This window comes from Lolium rigidum, chromosome 1 (assembly GCF_022539505.1).
Source record: "Lolium rigidum isolate FL_2022 chromosome 1, APGP_CSIRO_Lrig_0.1, whole genome shotgun sequence".
Lineage (NCBI taxonomy): Eukaryota > Viridiplantae > Streptophyta > Magnoliopsida > Poales > Poaceae > Lolium > Lolium rigidum.
The window spans coordinates 70470354-70490258 of record NC_061508.1 but is presented as its reverse complement, the minus strand read 5'-3'; the positions used below and the strand labels follow the sequence as shown (position 1 = coordinate 70490258).

The 19905-nt window shown below is 48.0% G+C and overlaps 1 protein-coding gene and 1 long non-coding RNA gene across 6 annotated transcripts; both read right to left on the bottom strand.

The window, feature by feature from the left end:
* Window positions 1-821: 821 nt before the first annotated feature.
* Window positions 822-7307, bottom strand: LOC124646860. Its single transcript, XM_047186908.1, has 3 exons — window positions 6624-7307; window positions 6447-6539; window positions 822-929 (listed from the first exon to the last, which is right to left on the bottom strand). The coding sequence occupies exons 1-3, from the start codon at window positions 7305-7307 to the stop codon at window positions 822-824; spliced, it is 885 nt and encodes a 294-aa protein (XP_047042864.1).
* A 6093-nt stretch (window positions 7308-13400) lies between these two features.
* Window positions 13401-16613, bottom strand: LOC124675347. 5 transcript variants are annotated; one of them, XR_006993249.1, is made up of 6 exons: window positions 16491-16613; window positions 15780-16411; window positions 15336-15544; window positions 14678-14796; window positions 14210-14323; window positions 13401-13766 (listed from the first exon to the last, which is right to left on the bottom strand). It is a non-coding gene; the product is annotated as an uncharacterized LOC124675347 (long non-coding RNA). The 5 variants fall into 5 exon arrangements; XR_006993251.1 differs by having other exon boundaries at window positions 14718-14796; XR_006993253.1 differs by having other exon boundaries at window positions 15354-15544.
* Between the last annotated feature and the right edge of the window lie 3292 nt (window positions 16614-19905).

Sequence of the window (19905 nt, the reverse complement as noted above, 5' to 3'; positions counted from 1 at the left end):
CACGGTCCCTATATGGGATGCGCCGGACGCCGTATGGGGAGGGCGACTCGAGATGCTCTTAGCGTTCGTCCGGTGTTGATAATCCTCCGGAGGCTGGAAAGCTCTGAACCTCCGGCTCCCCCGATCAACACGTACGTGTCCCTCTAAACCACCACTTTTCTCTCCCACATATCCCTCCAAAGCTAACGCAATCGAACGCCCCAAAAAGTGAAGAAAATAATCGTCATCTATAGTTAGAGCCCTTAAGCAGTCGCCGGCTTCGGAGAAGTCACGCTCCAAGTGGCGCCCCTTGTAGCAGTCACTGGCGCCGAACAAGTCTCCCGTGGCGCCCCTTCCATCAGTTGCCGACGTCGTACAAGGTGCCCACCGCGGCGCTCCTTGCAGCATTCGCCGACGTTGGAGAAGGTGCCCACGACGGCACCTGTTGCAGCAGTCACCAGCATCGTAGAAGGTGCCCACGGCGGCACCCCCTGCAGCATTCGTCGGCGTCGGACAAGGTGCCCACGGCGGTGATCCTTGCAGCTCCGGCGAGCACGCTTGGTAGCACCGCCGCCTTCGTTCGCAGCTCCGGCGAGCAGGCTTTGCAACACCGCCATCCCTCATTCGCAGCTCTGGCGGGTAGCCATTGAAGCACCACCATCTTTGTTTGCAGCTCCGGCGAGCAGGTTTTGCAGCAATGTCGTTCCTTGTTCGCAGCTCCGACAGGCAGTCTTTGAAGCACCGCCGTCTTTGTTTGCAGCTCCCGTGAGCAGGCCTTGCAGCACCGCCATCCCTAGTTCGCAGCTTCGGTGGGCAGCCTTTGCAGCACAGTCGGACGCCCTTTACAGCTCTGGCGTTGGAGGCTTGTAGCTCCGGTGACCGCCCTTTGCAGCAGAGTCGCTGGCTTGCAGCACGTGGCGCTCCCCGAAATCAGCGGCGGGCGGCCTCTGCTGCAGTTAGGTAGTGGCAGTCCAAATGGATGAATCTATAAAATAAAACATCTTATATTTATTAACGGAGGGAGTGGATACACCAACTAAATTACTTAAGACTTGCATTGGTCCTATGGGCGAGTGGAATAGTTACCTGCTCCCGTGCGTAGAATTATAATACAGGTTATGTGGCATATATAAAAAAGCAAAATGACTACCAAAAGAAACTGAGCCCACATTGCTCGCCTTGGGCAACAAGAGGGAAAGCAATTGTACCGCCGTTCAGGTCTCTTTCCGTGGCGCCCCTCCATCGCTGCCATCGCCGCGGTGGGTGGCCCCGGCCTTCGAAGGTGGCGCGGAGTGATCTCGCGATGGATGCGAGACGCATCACGACTCCTATCTTGTAGCGGTTGTCCGTGATGCGGCACCGACGGTTTGGTGGTGGGCGGAGCGGTGCAGCAGGTGGCGGCGGCTGCTAGTAGCGGTAGTGCGTCCAAGGCCCAGCGTGGCATTTTCGCCCGTGCATCGTGTCTTTTTGGTGTTGTACGCGGTGGCGTTGCCCTGTTGCCGTGCGGTTGATCTTGCTGGGGTTGCAACGCGGTCGACGGGAGATAGCGGCGTCCCATACGGCCTCCCATTCGATGGCAAGTGGCGTTGGCTATAGGGGCAGTGCACTAGTGCGGCTGCATGTGCAGCTGCCCTGCAGCACTTGGACAAGCGGATGGCGTAGTGGGGGCATGCTTGTCTGTGTCAAAGAGTAAAGGTGATCTGACGCTGCTATTCTTTGAGCACCCAAGACGTCGATCTGCTTCATGCCTCCTCGACTACGGCCACCGATAAGTTTCGGTCTTCCTCACGAAGAGAGACCCCGTTTGGCACAGGACGCTATTGGATACCTAGAGTGGAATTGATGCGGTCGTGCACGGCCCTATCTTTAGCCATAGTGCTTTCATTTGGGCGAGCCATGAAGTCGCCTTCTTGTTGGTGCCATTGAACATGTCTCAATATATATTTCCAAAAAACTGGCAGAGGTGGAGAAAATCATGGTGGCTAAGATCGTAAGTTGGTAATGGTGGAGACGGTATTGGTTGCAATGAAGACAATGAGGCACATGCTCTATGTGTCAGGTATTTGGCGACTTGCAGCAGCAGTCTTGGTAATTTGGCGACTTGAGCCACTCTTCCATGGTGAAAACTCAAGGTCTAGCCTTCATTGGTTGTACTTGGCAATGGCATGAAGGCATTGTTTAGAAACTCGGACTTTCTCGAGGGTGAAAACCCAAGATCTTCGATTGAGCGACGATAACGCTTGTGCATTGTTTCTTCTGGGAGGCATTGCTTTTGGAGGATCTCGTTTGTAGAATTGTAGTACGGGTGTTCTCTTCAATTGTGGTTAGAGTGTTGCTGCTACGAGCAGTTGAGCACTGTTGAAAGTACATGGAGCCCCATGTGTCGTTTTGGTAATTAATGACAATCCCTATGGAGTAGTGTTTTCATTGAGTTCCACTTATAGGTTTATTTCATAGAAAATATTTGAACCATATATTGGCTTCAAGGTTGCAAGAAGAAGCAAATGAAGAAGATCAAGTGACAAGTATGTCTTGAAGAAGAAAGAGTGAGATATCATGTGCATCTTGAAGATATCAACAATATGAAGAAAGAAGAAATGGTGTGCACTGAAGAAGATATATGAAGATAGAACTTTCCATCCAAATAGTGATCATGGGTACGCTAAGATAGCCCGAAAAAGAAGCTCTCCCATAGTGGACTATGGGGGAGCAATCCGCAAGACTTCATCAAGTAAGCACAATAAATAAAGACGTTCCATATTGATGCGGTCAAGTTCTTCATCATCTAGCTCAAGTGAAATGCGGAAGGTTAAGGTTTGTTGTTGATACAGTTTCTTTCTTACCAGTCTCATAGTGTAGTTGGGAGACTGGTTTACAGGTAGTTGGTCATACTATCGGGTACCATCGCCTCAGCCAACTCAACCCTAGCAACTTCCGTGAAGGGACCCCTATATAATTCGACCCAGACGCCGCAGGAGAGTCGCAATTGCCAACACCACATCACATCTGAGGAGAAGATCCATCGCCGAGCCATTGCCATCACCATCTCCTCATCCATGTCTCCACCTCCATAGTCATAGTCCGTCTACTTGTAATCTCAAACTCCGCAATTGGTGATATGGTAAGACTATTTGATATTTATATTGAATCCATCTTTTCAATGTTTATGATCTTTGATCGTGTTATGAGTGAGTAGTCCTCACGGGCTGCAGGCTTGGGTGAAGCCTCACAGCGTTTATGTGCATTTTCTAACATGGAAATATTGTGTTGAGTTTCAATAGGATTTTGTCATTGTTTATCATCTCTTTCCCCGATCTAAAGTCTTGTCAGGTACCCAAGACCCGAGGATCGATCAAGGTAATGAGGGGGTATGAGTGGTAATTCAACCTCTAGATCGAAACCTAGTGATAGAATGCATGAATGTTAAGTTATCAAATACTTGAATTGGACTATGGAGGAACACACTACACATGCCGTTGTAGGTACTCTTTTCATATCACAATATACTTATGGAAATAATGTATAAATAAAGTGACTTGTATGCTAAAAAGACAAATAATGCATGTCAAATCACAGTAAAGAGAGCCCATATCGCCGTGTGAACTATGGTTGTTTACAAAAATTCATAGTGGTGTGGTTTTTATAGGTTCTTAAGCTAGCGGTATTCTTATCAAAAGATCACAGAATGTGGATCCATAATTATAATTAAACAAGTGTCTTTGCCGCTGCAAGGCTAAATACATATAGTACCACTATTTCGGGATGGCTTTCAAAATCATAGCTAGCCGTTCACTCATTTTACTAGTATGCAGCTGATCTGAAGGACATAAAAAATCTACAATAAAAACACAACAACCAGAAGTTGGTATGTAGAAAAAATGCATGCGTGCACACATTTTTCCCAAGAGGATCACATGGTGTTGACATGAGCCATAAACTCCTTCAGACAGCGGTTGTAAACACATGGCCTCTCTATGTGGGCTAAATGGCCTGCCTTCCTTATGTTTCGTAGAGTCGCCTTCTCTCCAAGCTCTCTACAAAATAGGATAGGTTGCCCCAAAATTAATCAGCATCTAAAATAAAAATAGATTATGGTATTCCCTCCGTCTCGGTTCATAGAGCTTAAATCGTTTTGCATCAGGACCAAGACGTTTTTTCATTGGACACTAAAAACTCTCTCAAGCGCTGCATGCATTTACTTAGGAGAAGCAACTCCTCTAATTAGCCCCAATCAGCTGCCATTACCGAGTTATTAGAGACGCATGCATAGGTTAGTGGTGTTTCCCATCCACATGCAGCCAGCCCCGCATGCAAGCTTGTTTAGATTCCCACCCCAACCGCATGAATCAAGCTGTTTCTAGTGAGCTAATAAAATAACAGAGGGGAAATGGAGTGTAATTAGAGAGGGTTACTACTCCTAATTAATTGCATGCAGGCCTTAGAAGAGAGCTATTGTGGGACAAATGTTTTTTTTCAAACTGAACCATGTGAACAGGGACGGAGGGAGTAGCTTCATACATATCCATGTAGTTATCCGCATGCTTACTCTTTGAGACTTTTGGCTCCCTCGATGGTGAAGAAGTTATCGTTCTCTCCCCATAAAAGAAGTATTCTCTACATATTAAGACAAGCCTTTGTAAGCATAAATGTTCATTTTGTAGAATTTGCAAGGAGAACTCACTAACACTACACAAGATGATACTATGTACGAAGATAATAATTTAAATGAAAAAACTATGACCGTTTGTGAGAACCGTAGAAAAGGCAAGAGAGAGATCTATGTTTGGCATTCTATAATGTAATAATCCAAGCTTCACTTTTGCCTACACCCACACGTGATCTCCGTAGGAGAGAGAGCATCAAATTTCTTTATTCAATGCACAAATACTTGTATATGGTCCTATCAAACCACATAATGTAGTTTATGATTCGACATATCAACGAGATGAGAGGGGAGAGATGATGTGGTTATAAAATTCATAACCCCTCTAGATTTATTGGGCTCCTTACGAGTACCAAATGATTCGTTAGTGTAGGGCGAAGTAAATTAATGAGCATATTTTGAGCACATGCATATCGCTGCATGTGATAGTACTCCGCGCTGATCTTTTTTGCTTCATGTAGTGCATGCAGGGACGGAGCTGTCATAGTGGCATTGGGTTCAGCTGACCCTCGTAATTGTTGGTGAACTATTCACTAATTAGTACCAAGCACCCCTATTTTGTATAAGATGACATTGAATTAGGAAAAAATTAAGCAGACACCAACAAGATTTTTCCCTAGCGTCCCTGAGTGCATGTAAGGTACTCCGTGCCCGCCCTTGTTCAAGTGCAGGTACTTACACACCCTCTAAAGCCAGAAAAATGGGACTAGCAACTTTTGCAACATAATGGGCCCTATTAAGGAGGTGGATGCCATTGTAGCCAGGTTCTAATAAAAGGAACGGCGAGCACTATTATGTTTACACCCCTTACGTTGAGCAAGGCCTCAACAGGTCACCTGCGTGGCATGCATGCTCATTTCCCATGCAGAACATGACAACTTTTCTCTCTTGTTAAATATAAGGACAGGACGACTGGTTTGCTTCGTTTGTAGATTTTTAGATTCTAAATTTTAATTTTCAAAGTTTGAAATTTGTTAAGATTTAAAACTCTTAATAAGGTCAAATTCTTGAAATCTATAATTTTTCAAATGTTCAAAACTTTTAAATATTTGATTCTTTTTATTTCTAGAAGTGGAGACTAGATTTTTGGAAAGTTTATTCTGCACTTTATGGAATTTACCAGAAAATGGAAGTTTTGATGTGCCATTGAATTTCCAAGATAAGAAAGTGGTTCGGAAAGTTAGTGGTACTTAACACCCGGGCTGCGACAAGGTTCCCCAAAATCAACAACCTCAACTCAAGGCCCATATGTACCCCGTGTCACTACCACGCCATGTCCGGAATTTTCCACCTTTGACCCCCTTGTCATGGCTATAGTCGCCACTTCCTAGATCAAATCGTGGCTGCGGTGCTAGCAAAAACTTCTAGGGTTCCATCCTGGCTTTCGAGCTTCGCCGAGCGCGGCACTATCTAGACCAGCACACCACGCTAGGCCGGAGGTTCCCGCAGAGAGAGGGGGTGAGAAACCGCCACCGCCGTTTGTTGAGCGGGCTTCCTTCGATGGCGGTCGGGTGTATAGGGGAGATGGGAGATAGGGGCTGCATCAAGGGTTTTGCCCACATGCCACCCCCTTACGACCGATGTCTTATTTCACATGTTAGCACATCTAGTTTATAGAGCTCTCCGTTGTATTTATTCTTTTTGCAAAAAGTTTGCAAGTTCACATAGTATGCTATACATAAACTTCAATTCGATATGAACTGTTTTATTGCCGAGTTCTATCTGAATATCACTACAAAGTCAAGTTAAGTAGGTGCGGGCGGACAAGAAAATGTTGATTAATTCTGAGCTATGGGTATACAACCTGCTGAAAAACATGGGAGGCCGGTGCTTCTTTGTCCCTGATAATCGTATCTTGTAGCATCCCCGCTTTCTCCTCCCGATTGTTACACATCAACTGCACAAACGCATAACATGTAGGAGTATGATAGTCTCAATTATGTTCAGTAAGACAGTAAGAAACATAAGAAGTAGTAATTACCTCGAGGAAGTCGCTGAGTAGACGGCGGGGAAGCCAGGGTTTCTTGTAGAAGGCGGTGGAGAAGAGCACCATGACACCTCCGACCGAATCCGGCAGCATGAGCTCGGTGAGCGATCCGACGCCGAACCTCTCGAGTAGGGCGTCGTTCATGGCGGCCGTGTATGCCGGGACGGCGCCGGACACGACGATGGATCTAACGAGCTCTGGGAACGCAGCCGCCATCTCGAACGCCACGAGACCGCCGTAGCTGAACCCGACGACGGTGCACCGCTCGACCACTCCGAGCTTCTGCAGCGCCGCGGCGAGGCACCGCGCCTGGAACGTGGCGGAACGGTCCGGCGACGGCGACGTGGAGCCGCCGAAGTGGATGAGATCCGGGACGTAGACGTCGACGTGGCTGATTCTGGCGAGGGCGTTGACCTGAGGCCACCACGTCATGATGCCGTCGCCGGCGAAGCCGTGCACCAGCACCACGGCGTGCCTGTTCTGCTTCCTGTTCTTCCCGCCTGGTCCCTCCTTGGTGTGCCTTTTCTTGTGGTGCTTGGGAAGCCAGAAGTTGATGACGGTGCCGGCGGCAGCGGCGTCATCTTGGTCTTGGATGGCGACGGCGTGCTGCCGGAGGCCGGCGATCTTGGCCAGGCGGGCCTGCCCGTGTTCCCTTAGCACCTGAACCCAGTTCACCATCCCGTAGGTGGTTGTGCTTTCTTGCTTGCTTAAGTGGCTATGGCCGTTGGCATGCAGAGCTTAAATTTGTAGGCAGCGCGCGGTAGGTATACAAAAGGCTCTTAGACCATCTCCAACTCGCGGCGACCTATTCCGAGCTGGACAAAATCGCGGACAACGTTCGCGATGGCATCCTAAAAGCGGATGGCCGCTGTGTCTGAAACGATGTAAAGCTAATCCAAATCTGGGTCATGTTTGCATGGCCGCAGATGGCATGCGGAGTCCTCCCACGTCTGCCTTCTCGTATCCCAGGGGTCATATGTCGGCGCCGCTAGTCCTATTAATTGTGGACTGGGAGACGGACTGTCCCTATTCTCACTTCCACTCGAGAGTGGACTTTTAGAGCAGGTCCTCAGCGCTCACCCGTATCCGTACCGTCTATTTTGCATCAAGATTTGTGCTGGCTTTATTTTTCTCCCTCTCAATCAACTTCTCATTTTTATATCTCTCACACCAAACAATCTTTGAATTTGGAATTTTGCAGATCACGTAAACATAACAACTAGAACTTGGGAAAAAGATTTTGGATTTTTTTATGTCATTACGTGTATATATATATATATATATATCGACGCGGATTTTCTACCTAGGGTGATAGGTGTGCATAGGCTTAGGACCGTCCGATGATATTTTGTGATTAGCGTTGCCGTTATTCTCCGTTGGCCTTTCCCGTCTTGTGTCCCTTACATTCAAACGAAAGAAATTTCAAAACAGCACTAGCTGGCTAGGTGGAGCCCTCCACATTCGGTAGTCAGAAGGCGCAGCATCGCCGCGTGCCCGTCCCCAGGTCTATGGAAGATTCACTTTTCCAAGATCCATTTTTTTCTGCTAACAGATCCATTCAAGATTCAAAGACAAATTAGGAGGTTCATCCATGTTTGTTCAGTGTCACTGATCGAATAAATTATCACCGGAAAAAACTTCATCAAAATAAAATAATGAAATACAAAAAGATTGAAGAAAAAGGAAAAAAAAAAGAATTGCTTCCGGATGCATTAAACGAACTGGAATGGCGCATCTTGATCCATAATCCAACCCCTTCTGTAATCCATAATCCAACCCCTTCCGGACCACCGCATCTTGATCTCACAAACAGAACAGCTTTTGCATGTGGTAAACGAACTGAAATTGTGCATAGGTAAATCTTTATCTGTAACAAATGTGATAGAATAGAGTGAAAATTCCTAGTTACCGATTGCTCACAAAGCACAACTGGAACGGCTCGGATGGTTTGATGCAGGACTTGATATAGTAGCAAGAAACTGTGGAGATAATATAGGAGATTGAGATAACCTCCAGGAGTATCTTGCAAGTTGGAACGAGTGACCTGCGCTGCTGCGCATAAATTCTTTTCATCGGTTTTTGTAAACAAATTAAACACAAACGAGTTGCAAAATCAGGTGCAAGAAATTATTTGGTGCTCAACAGAAGTTTCATTCAGGTGCAGAAATTCTTTGGATTAGGGCACATAGCTTTTTATTTTGCAGCAACCAAGCATCAAGAACGAGAAGAACATTGCTTGAAGAAAAAATCATAAGAGATTTGACACACAAAGACACTGAAGCAAGGGACAAGATCTTTGGAATTGTTACTACAGAAAACGAAGAAACCAGAAATCACTCAAGGCATTCCGCTTGGTATCAACGTCAATGAATTTGTTTCATGTTCTTCATATTTCCACCAAACAATAAAAAACCTGCAGATTGCCCATGAAACCCGGCCATGAAAAATCTGTAGTCTCAAGCAAAATGAATCGGACAAAAGGTACATAACAAAATTAATAATCAAATCAGAATCGTGCTGAAATCAGACAGAATCGAGAGATTCCCACGCAGAACCGCTGCCGCCGCTCGTTGCCGGTCCGGTCCGGCCGGGCGGAAACAACGGTTGTAGAAGGGACCTCGACGGGGGCTCCCAGGCCGCATCCTACATGTCACTTCAGTGGAGGGAGGGAGCATAGGAAGGGGACAGGATGCGGGGTAGGTGATGCGCGCGACGCCAGGCCGGTGACGCGCAGGATGCGGTGTGGCGGGCCAACAGTGCGCGGATACAGGCCGACGGAGGTGTGGGAAAAAGTGGGGCTAGCGGGATTCAGGCGGAGTGCCCCCACCTCCAAATCGCGCCACCGGAGCAGCCCACCTCCACCACGCGCCTGCACTATCTTGCGCGGTGTCATCTAGGCCGCGTACGCGGAGAGCGGCGGCGGCGTGTGCCCTGCGCTGACGCGCGCTGCCCAAGTTGGGGATAAGTTCTCAGCCTACGAGTCGCTGAAGGGGCGGCTCCGCGAGGCGAGGGGTCGGACGGGCGTACAGAGGCGCAGATGGCGTGCGGGGTAGCCGTGGTGCGGCGGCGGATGCAGCACGGGCTATGCGCCGGTGGCGGCATGCTGGAGGGCGTCCGCACCATCCATGCCATGGGAGGGCAGGGGGCGCTGCAGTCCGCGCGCACGGGAGGCCGGGGACGGTCTCCGGTGGTTGGCGTCGAAGGGGAGGGCATCCGCCGGTGGTTGGTGTGGGAGGGGAGGAGAGGGTTCCGCTGGTGGTTGGGATGGGCGGGGGCGGAGGAAGAAAGAGCAGGAGGATCTCCGGAGGAAGAAGTGGGTGTTGACCAAATACGGAGATTTTTTTGAACTGAAGATCCAAGAGGTGCTCGATGCGGTCTGCCGCAGGGAAGGAGGCGGAGCGTGGCGATCCATGCTGGCCTGATCTCATCCGCCTCCAGCGCGGAAGCCCAGGGCAACGACTGTAGGAGCCTACATCGGAGCTTTCTTCCATCGCGTTTGGACTTCGGAGCAGCTGGCTCGGCGGGAAATCAGGCGCCTCGGTAGAAGGAGGCGGCGCCGGGATAAGGTATGCGGCCTGGGAGTGTTGGCGGGGTGGGTTTGGGGCCGGGCGGCGCGGCGCACCGTCGTCCGGGATGAAGCTCTGGTCGCTTGGATGAGGATGGTGTATGGGTGTGCTATGTGGTTGGGTCGATTGGGATGGGGAAAAAAGGAGCGCGTGAGGTGGGTTCAGTCTCAGATCAGGGGAGAGAGATAGAAAAGGATGCCTAACGCCGTTACTTTATATCTACGGTGGGAAATGGCCTATAGAGATGATGGATGGTTGGATGAGGGTGCGTAGCTATACACCAGGGTATCCCACTATTTCCCATATATATATAGGGATGCGCTATTTGACTCCCTGGGAGCAGAATATTATTCTGCACCCGGGCCGATCTACGACGAGCGGCTCGCTCCCACGAGCGCACCAGGCGACGTAAAAAAATAGCGCGTACGGCGTACGATCGTAAGTTACAAGCGATCAGCCCCGCAACCGCATAGGGCATGACGCTTGGAGCCTTTTTTGCTACCGTAAAAGCAAAAGCGTCATAACTTACGATCGAGCTTCCAGTCTTTTCTTTTCAGTTTGCTACCGTAAGGAGATGATACTCTTTTCTTTACCTCACGTGCAAAAGCTTCCAGCCTTTTTTTATGACGCTTGGAGCTTTTGCACGTGAGGTAAAGAAAAGAGTATCATCTCCTTACGGTAGCAAACTGAAAATCGCATCTGGGCATCACAATCGAGCTTTGCCACCGCGCGGCCGCGCCTGCCGTAGCTCCGGCGCGCCACCTCCCATCGCCCCCCGCGCCGCATCCATCATCCCCACCGCGACGCCGGCCCCATCCCCTGCGCTGCAACCTCCCCTAATCAACTCCATGCGCGACAACTGCGGATCGTGCGTATCCTGGTGGTTATCTCGGAGGCCACTGAAGAAACTACGCGAACCCTCACGTCTCCCCTGTTCCCCTCTCACCTTAAATCACCTCTCTCGACACCGGCGATCGGACCGGCTGCCAACGCCGAGACACCGGCGATACACCTCCGAGCGCATAACCGTTGCCGACGACACAGGTACCGGAAACGCCACGCGCCGCGATGATAATCTGAAATCAATTTTGGGCAATATTTTCAAACGGAGGTAAAGTTTGCACTGATCTAATTTGCATCTCATATCACACTTCAACTATCTTTTTGGGTTTTCTTTGATACAATCTGGACATGTGTTAATTAGCACATGACATATTCAAGTACCCTGCACTACCTCTTGTTTTAAAAAGTGACTATGTGAAACAATGCCATCTGATGATTGAATTTCCTGTTCTCATGATTCATGCAAATACCCTGTTCATGGAGTCATTAATTTTGTTTTGTTTCCCTTATGTTATCTGTAATTGTAATAACGAGTCTGCCGTTGTAATTCCTATCTTTTATGTTGCACAGACTGCCTTTAGGTAAAGTTAGTAGAGCCAGGATACAAGTAGGGGAACTAGTCTATGAGGTTCAGATAAGAGGAATAATCATAGCCCGCTGATCATTTTCAGAGAGATTTGGTGGGTCTTGCACTCTTGCTACTTACTATACAATGTTGATTTTCTGAAATGGCGCTAGTTCCTAAACTCAATAAGCACTACCATATAATATCGGTCCAAGTGTGTTTCTACTCCTTCGTTTGATTTGGCATGTGGAATATGACTGGGCCTCACAGGCTAGTAAACGAGGTGTCCAAAGTAGTAAATGTTTTATTATGTAAAGCAACAACATGAATCTGGTGATTTCTCCATGATGGCAACTATATTTATATATAAAAAGAATTTAACCATGGTACATTTCTTATGAGACAGTGTAGATGAACCTTTATGGCCAACAATCTTATGTTCTGGTGGAAAATGAATTGCAGGATTCTATCATGGACTCATCTCCAAGCTCCGGCCGGCGAGCACCTGGTGACACATCAGATTCTCTAAAAAACATTGTTGTGCCTGCGCCTACGCCTACATCCTTCCTCACTCCAAGCCATGGCAACGGAACTTCGGGCGATGCCTGCTCAACTGGATCAATGGCCATTGAGAACCCAACAGTAGCCTATTCCAAGATGCTTGGAGAAGCTTATGCAGCTATTCGAGCAGGAAACAGATCGACCGTAGCCTATGAAAGAACAATAACCGTCTTCAAGGAACTTAAACTGCAGCTAGAAGAAACTCCTGCTGATGAGATGCCGGTGCGTCATTAGCCAGTCGATGGTGATCAAGATGACCATTCAGCAATAATTTTTAATGCCCAAGCAAAGACCAACACATAGGATTCTAGAACTGAAGATGGAGTGGCACCAATAATCGGCGTGATGGGGAAAAGTTGTGCACCAGATCTTGTGGGAAGTGTGGCCGTAAAGTTTTGTAGTTCTTTGCACATTCAGCATAATTATTGTGAAATTTTCTGGATCCTAAATGATCCTAAGAACCTAACCAGTATGCTTAGGTTTTGCGAGTTTATTTCAAGAGTTCTCTCTAAGATTCATGAGAAGAAAATCGCAGATACTCATGAGTCATGATGGGGTGTTTGTGTGATTCCAAGAGGCCAGTAACATGTGAGGAAAACATGCAATTAGAGAAAACATGATATATAGGTTTGTCCATGTGACGTCTACCAAGTGAAGAAAACAGGGACTATTTTACAAATTGACATATCTTTTGAATAAAGCTCAAAGTTTCAGGACATATATGCCGATCAAACGTATGCATTGACGCATATACTTCTGGTTACCACTAAGCTAATTATTATTGCTTGGCCAGAGTTTGTACAGGTCACGAAAATACAGGACGAGGGCTCAAAAGTCAGTTCCATACCCACACTAAAGATTTACTGGGTGCTTCCTCTCCTCGAACTTCACCTGAAAATTTTACTTTGGTGCATTCAGAAGTCCTCTTCTCATGCAAGGAAAACCAATGGCCCTTCATCACCACACCCTAAATTGTTTTCAGAAAACGAAATTTCGTGGAAGCAGCAGTCTCCATCCGTTACCACTTCTGCCAGTAGGAGCCTTCAGTTTCAAATAAATTTTCGGTGTCTAGAATATTTTTAATCTGCTAGGTAGAGATAAGTGTGCTAAAAATGACCAACATATGAAATATGATATCTGACACGAAACACAGAACTTTTCAAAGATAATATGTTGTTACACATAAAGGACAGACCACATAAAAAAAATGGTACACAGTGGACATAACATGTTGAATTACAGAAGGTAGCATACAAGTCATGCATCATTCAAGCACCACAGACATTTCAGGATATGTTTGGTTGGACGACACCAATAAAAATTAAAAAGACACATTCATAAGCAAAAACATTACATGTACGTGGGCACTAGAATAGAAATATTTGGCTATATACAGAAGTGCAACTTTGTTTTTTGGGAGAGGATGCACAAGTGGAACTTCAAAGCAATTTTTACAGATGGGATAACATGGGCCTGAACTTCAGGTGAAGGCCTTATATCGTTCAAATCATGGAAGATGAGGTAGGAGAGATCTTCAGCTCTGTACTGGTTCTCCTTTCGCCTACTAATCTTGGTGGTGGTCTTCTTGACACAAACATCACACTGCGTGCAAAAAAAGTGAATGGCTATGGGTTACTGAAAACAAGGATGATATTAATATATTTATATTTGTTGTTTAAATATATGTAGCCGGGTCGCCTAATGTTATTCACAAACAGAAGCATTGCACAATTAGCTAGTTATGTCGGTGATAAATTGGCATTACACATGAACTGCCAGTTAAGCATTTCTGATAGTTCTAGGTACTAAAAAAATATCCAGCTTTGCTGGTAAATATACCTAACATACTTACACGGTTTGTATGACAAAAAAAATGTATTTTTTAGTTTATATGAGAAAGCTATGCAAGGCAGGGACAAACTTAAAAGAAAAGTTTTCAGCTATGTTGTCGACATGTTCAACAAGGGTAAGAAGAAATCAATGCCCTCAAGTCTACGAGTGTGAAAAAATGTTGAAGGTGAGGTATGGAAAAAGAGCACAAGTACCTCGACTCCATCAAACAACAGCTGGAGGCTCTCCTGCTGATGTGCCAACATTTCAGTGCCATGTCTATGGTGATTTGGCGCCTCGTCAAACGCACGAGAATGTAAATAGGGGAGCTGTAAATTATACAAGTAAAGTGACGCAAAGAAATAATTACAAATCCTACATCAGAGCTCCTACATCATATGAAAATATGACTACATTCATTTAAATAACCACGCTGGATTTGAATTCAAAACCAGTACGCATTTCATAATAACAATTCATATTTTAATTACGTATTTTCGCATAGAACCTAGCACGCCCACTAGCACTAGATTGGAGATGCCATTGCAGCCAACAACTAAGAAAGAATGCAAAAGAGAAAACTATCACAAGCTTCATTTTTTACAATAATATTATGGCGAGTAAAACTGAACAATTGCAAACCAGAAATGATGAACAATGGGAAAGAAAAGACTGGCATTTACTCATCCAAATTAGTAGAAATAGGGCGGTGCTGAAGAATACCGGGGGGAAATTAAGGAGCAGCCAGCGCCAATCAAGGGTTGCATACCACTGAAATCAGTAAAGAAGCACACCAGCGCAGCTACATGATGAAACAATGGAAATTACATCTCCGAAACAGCCTCTCACCACAGTTGGGATTATTTAAATCACAAACAATTATTACGGCACAGCTCTGATGCCACAAATAACAAAATATCCAGAAAAATGTGGCTGAAAGCACAACCATTAGTAATTAAGGAGCCCTAATTGATGGTACCAATTGCGAAAATATGGAACATAAAAGGATTGTGGTTTTAACCAAAAGATGGTCAACTCAAATCAAGTATGAACATTAGTTTGAGCAGCAATAACATGATTCACAACACAATTTGCCATAAATTTCAGTATTTTTTTATTAAACCTGTTTGAAACTTCGACGCTGTGAGATACTGTTGACCGGCATCATGTAAAAACGAGCTTTTGAGGTCGTTGTAAAAAAAAATTCTAAATCAGCTAATTTACCTTATGAAGTGAGTACCAGAGGCTGTAGACTAATAATAGCTACACAAATCTACCTAAACTGAGTATGGTTTCAACCAAAAATTCTGATGATATAAGTGAATAACAACAGCGGCAAACCTTGCCGTCTAAGCCCACCAAGTAGCTGATGGAGGGATTTATTTGTGTCGACGATGAAGGGATGCGGGGCTCATCGGACGCCAGCGACGAAGAAAATAGTGGGGGTGGCCGGAGCAGTGCTAGTGGCGAGGAGCGCTGGAGCAGGGCTCTAGGTCATTACTCCGGTGGCCAAGGAGGATATGAACATGAAGTCTTGCAACTGAATCTACCTACACATGATCACTCACAATTGTAGTTATGGCAGTCCTCGAATCATTATAACTTGCGAGTTCTAATCCACCCTATCAATTATCAATATTAGAACACCGAAACCTAAATTAAATATCGCAAAAATTCCTGAACTAAAAAAATCGCATGATTTAGACTTGAGCTCACCTTAGGCGACAACAGCCTAGCTACAACATGAACACAAACACTGACATTTTTTTATCAGCGCAAAATTACCTCTAGATTATTTCTCTTCGTCTCCAAGTCTGTTGCATAGTCTGCAAAAAAATAGCACATTCGCATCTACGAAGCTACAATTCCATGAGTACGCACCAAAATAGCACATTATTATCTCGTTTATGTTTCAGAAAAATAAAAACCAATAACCTGAATCAGCAATCAAAAAAATTCCATACAAGATTACTCCAGGTTTGAGTGCAGGCTAAACAAAAAAATGCAGCAAAGTCTGACAGGCTCGGTGTGAGGATCAGTAGTAGTCCAGCTCTATGCAATTGAAATAAATCAAACTCGAATTCGCACCTCCATAAATATTTGGCTAATAAAAACTAAACCAATAAATTACGTGCTGAGCTGCAATGTGAGTGCGCAGAGATTTGGGGGGGGACATCTAGAGGTCATGGAATTTAGACGGGAACTGCAGGTTTGGGGAAACTCGTGTACACAGGCGATGGTTGATTTCAGCGACTAGTGGAGGTCAGGAACAGTGGGTGCTCATGAAGATTGAGATCGAGGTGAGGTGTCCATACTCGATTCCAGCCGGCGATGAGGCCCCAGCGACATACGAGGCGTTGGTTCTCCAGCCGCCCGCGTTGGTTCCCGGCTTGGTCTGCACTCCTTCCGATAGAATCCTGCTCCAGGAAATTGTCCGACAAAATTGAAAAACAAATCGTGCAAAGAGGAGTGATTTTGCTAGAGGATTCCTCATACCGTGGTAGCAGTAGAAGCACACCGGCAGAGAAAAAAAAGAATCGCTCTTCTCGCACGAATCCACTCACGCCGTACACCGCCGAGTCCACCCGCCGCCCTGCCCAAACCACGCCACTCGCCCCTGCAAATCCCTAAGGCGGCGCCCGCTGCGGCCGAGACGAGGCCACCCGCGCTGAGCCGCACGGCGCACAGGCCGCCAGCGAGGTCACCCGCTTGCCACGAACCGCCGGCCTCTATTCCCAGCTATAGCCGCTCGCAGCCCGCAGCTCGCCGGCAGCCGCAATCGCCACTGCGTTCGCTCGCCCAATTTCCAAAACCGCCGGCCGTGCACGATTACCTTGATCTGACCGTGGGCTAACAATAGCGGTGGAAAAATAAACCGGCAATATAGAAAGAAAAATGAAAATTACATTGCTTGTGGTGGGACCGTTCGCGGACGAGCCGGTGCGCTGAACCAGGTTTGATGCAATAGACCCGGGTGTAGAATAAGTAATTCTGCTCCCTATATATTTCAAAATTTTATTTTGAATTTTAAAATAAATTGAAATTTTAAATTGCGAAAAAAATTCCAAAATGTTTTCCCCCTATTATATTTGTTGTGTTTGAGTGACATGCAAAAAAATAAAATCGGAATATTTTACAATTTACGGAATATAAAAAATCAAAAATCAAAAAAGTAAAGGTGCGCTTTTGCGCACCTGCGCTACTACACATTTCCCCTCCCACTCCCCACGCACGCTCGCTCGAGCTTCCACCGCCATGGCCCCGAAGCGCGCGTTCGAGCCGAGCGCGAACGACCACGAGGCCGGCAGCAGCCGGCAAGTCCCGCCGGCGGCTTTCGATATGGGGCCGCCAGCGCCGATGCGCGATTGGATCTACGTCACCATTGTGGTGGCGCAGATCTTCTAGGAGGCCGGTGCCCCAATGCCGTGGGGCGACGTGCACCTCCCCCACGGCTGGCACCTGAGCCCAGATCGAGTTCCGGTGCCCCCGATCCCGGCCACCGGCGGCGCGCGCAGCTCCCATCGGACTTCCAGGAGGACCTCGCCTACGACCTAAAGAGTCCCTACTGGGACCTTTGGTTCTAGGTGGAGAACGATGCGCACCGGAGCGTACTTCGCCTCTCGCTCGGCGACGGCGAGGCCACGCGCGGAGCCTTGCACGCCAGCGAGGAGGGCCGGCCGCCGCCCCGGCGGCCTGTACATCGACGAGCCCGCGGCAGAGCAGCCACATGCCCAGCCTGAGGAGGACGACGACCCTGAGCTGCGCGCCGCGCTCGCGGCGTCCCTCGAGGTCAATGACCTCAAGGAGCTGGCCAAATGGCCGCACCTCGCCGAGGTGCTGCGCGCCTCCGCGCTGGAGAAGGAGGCCAAGAAGGCCAAGGAGGACACCGACGCGTGGATGTTCCCCGCCATAGCGCGCCGGCAGGAGGAGGCCACGCGCCAGGCCGCGCTTCGGGGGGAGGAGGAGCGCATGCTGCACCTCAAGCACGAGGTGGAGCTTGAGGCCACTGGGACGGAGTAGCGGGAGAAGGAGGCGGCGCGGCTGGCACGCTTGCGCAGGCCGGCGAGCCCTCTGGACCCGCCCTCCCTCGGGAAAGGGCATAGTGGTCGCCCTGGCCGGAATCCCCGGCGTGTCCAGCAGGAACAACGCGTCGCCGCCGGGGAGCGTCGTCCTGAGCGACGGCGAGGACGACGAGGAGTACTACTAGGAGTAGGTGGCGCGTCACCTGTCACCGCGTCCCAAACACTAGCCTAGGGTTTTTATCTGTTTTTTTAGTTAAAGCCTATATATATAGGGCTTTCTTTTGTGTAAATTTGCTCAAAATAAAGCTAAGTTAATTACTTATCATTTTTGTGGTTTATTTGTTTTGCGCTGCTTTCGCGTGTTGAGCGCACTGCGCGATCCAAACGACCTGTTGGCCATGGAGGCATGTCCGCGCGATCCCCGCGACCACCAAACGGCCCAACGCGTCTGGTGGCCTTACTGTACTAGTAGTATTAAACGTTAAGAATCTCCAGTTCTCTCAACCAACACTAGAGTTTAATAAGACTTTTGGGCGCACGTCAGAGTTTAATATAGACAAACACAGGTTAACTACTTTGGTTGCGACGGAAAATGAAGCTATATTTTAGAGAATATTACATGTTTGTACAATTGTGTAACACTTCTTGAGAATTGGGCATTCGAATATTTTGACAAATCGAGAACTGGATACTGCACACTGAATGATGATAAGAGTATTTCGTGCCCAAACCATAACAAATAAAGAACAAGAGTGCACACACGAACACAAGGTTGATAGCATTGATCTTATGAGCAATAATAGTTTTAGTTTGTAAAGCGAATTACATCTGTGGCGATCGTACAAGACGAATTAATACAATTGTTGTCAGTATCCTACATAACAATTTCATCCACATCAGATGTTATTCACACAACCTAGGAGCATTGGCTGTGTCCGTTAAGCGGTGGAGCTTCAAGATCGGCCGCGGCGGCATTGTAATTGCACCCTTTCTGGAGCTCTCCTTCTTCCTCGTAATTATCAGTCAAAAGACTTTGCAGCCAGTCAATTGGTGCCGCAAGCAGGTCGATGTTATCCTCAGCTTCGACCGTGAGAGTTTGCTCATGTTGTTCCCCGAAGAGTTCCTCCATTGTGCAAGACATCCGGCCCATGTCGTCTTCAGCTTCAAGCGCGTCGGGCACCTCCGTAGGCCACACCGGACAATCCCCGTAATCTTCCTCAGGTGCCGAGACGGGGACAGCGACCGGCGCTGGCATCCTTTGCACGTCCGGACCCTCCATGGACGCAGCCGGCAAGGAAACCCGCGCCGCATGCGTGAAAAACACCGGGCAATCCTCGTAATCTACCTCATAAGGCGTCCGGACGGGGGCGGCGATCCGCATCTTCTTGCAGCTTGACAGATCGGCGGCGGCGACCGGCGCTTGCCTCTTGTGTACGTGCGCGCTCCCGGCCGTGGTCACGGTCACCGTCGTCTCTGCCCGTTCTTGACGAGGAAGCTTGTACGCGTCCGATTCTTGGCGCGCGGCGGCGGGCGCGTGCTGTGAAAGATGGATCTTGCAGAGCACCTTCTCCACTTCGCCAGTGACGGCCTCCGGCCGAAAGCACCGGTACTCCTCCATGACCCAGCCGGTGGACACGTTGTCCTTCTTGAACGACAGGTGCTTGACCTCGCCGACCTTGGCTCTCGCGTGGTAGACGCTCTCGGTCTTTTGGGTTGTCCAGGTGCCGGCGCCGGCGACGCGCGCGCACCGCCCGTTCTTTCGCTTGCACGACGTGAAGAAGAACCGGTCGCCGGTTTTCACGGCTGTAGGCACGGGAGGGTAGTGGCGGGCGAGATCCTTGGGCTCGCAGGCGTAGACGTCGGCGTTGCGGATGAGTCCATGCTTCTCG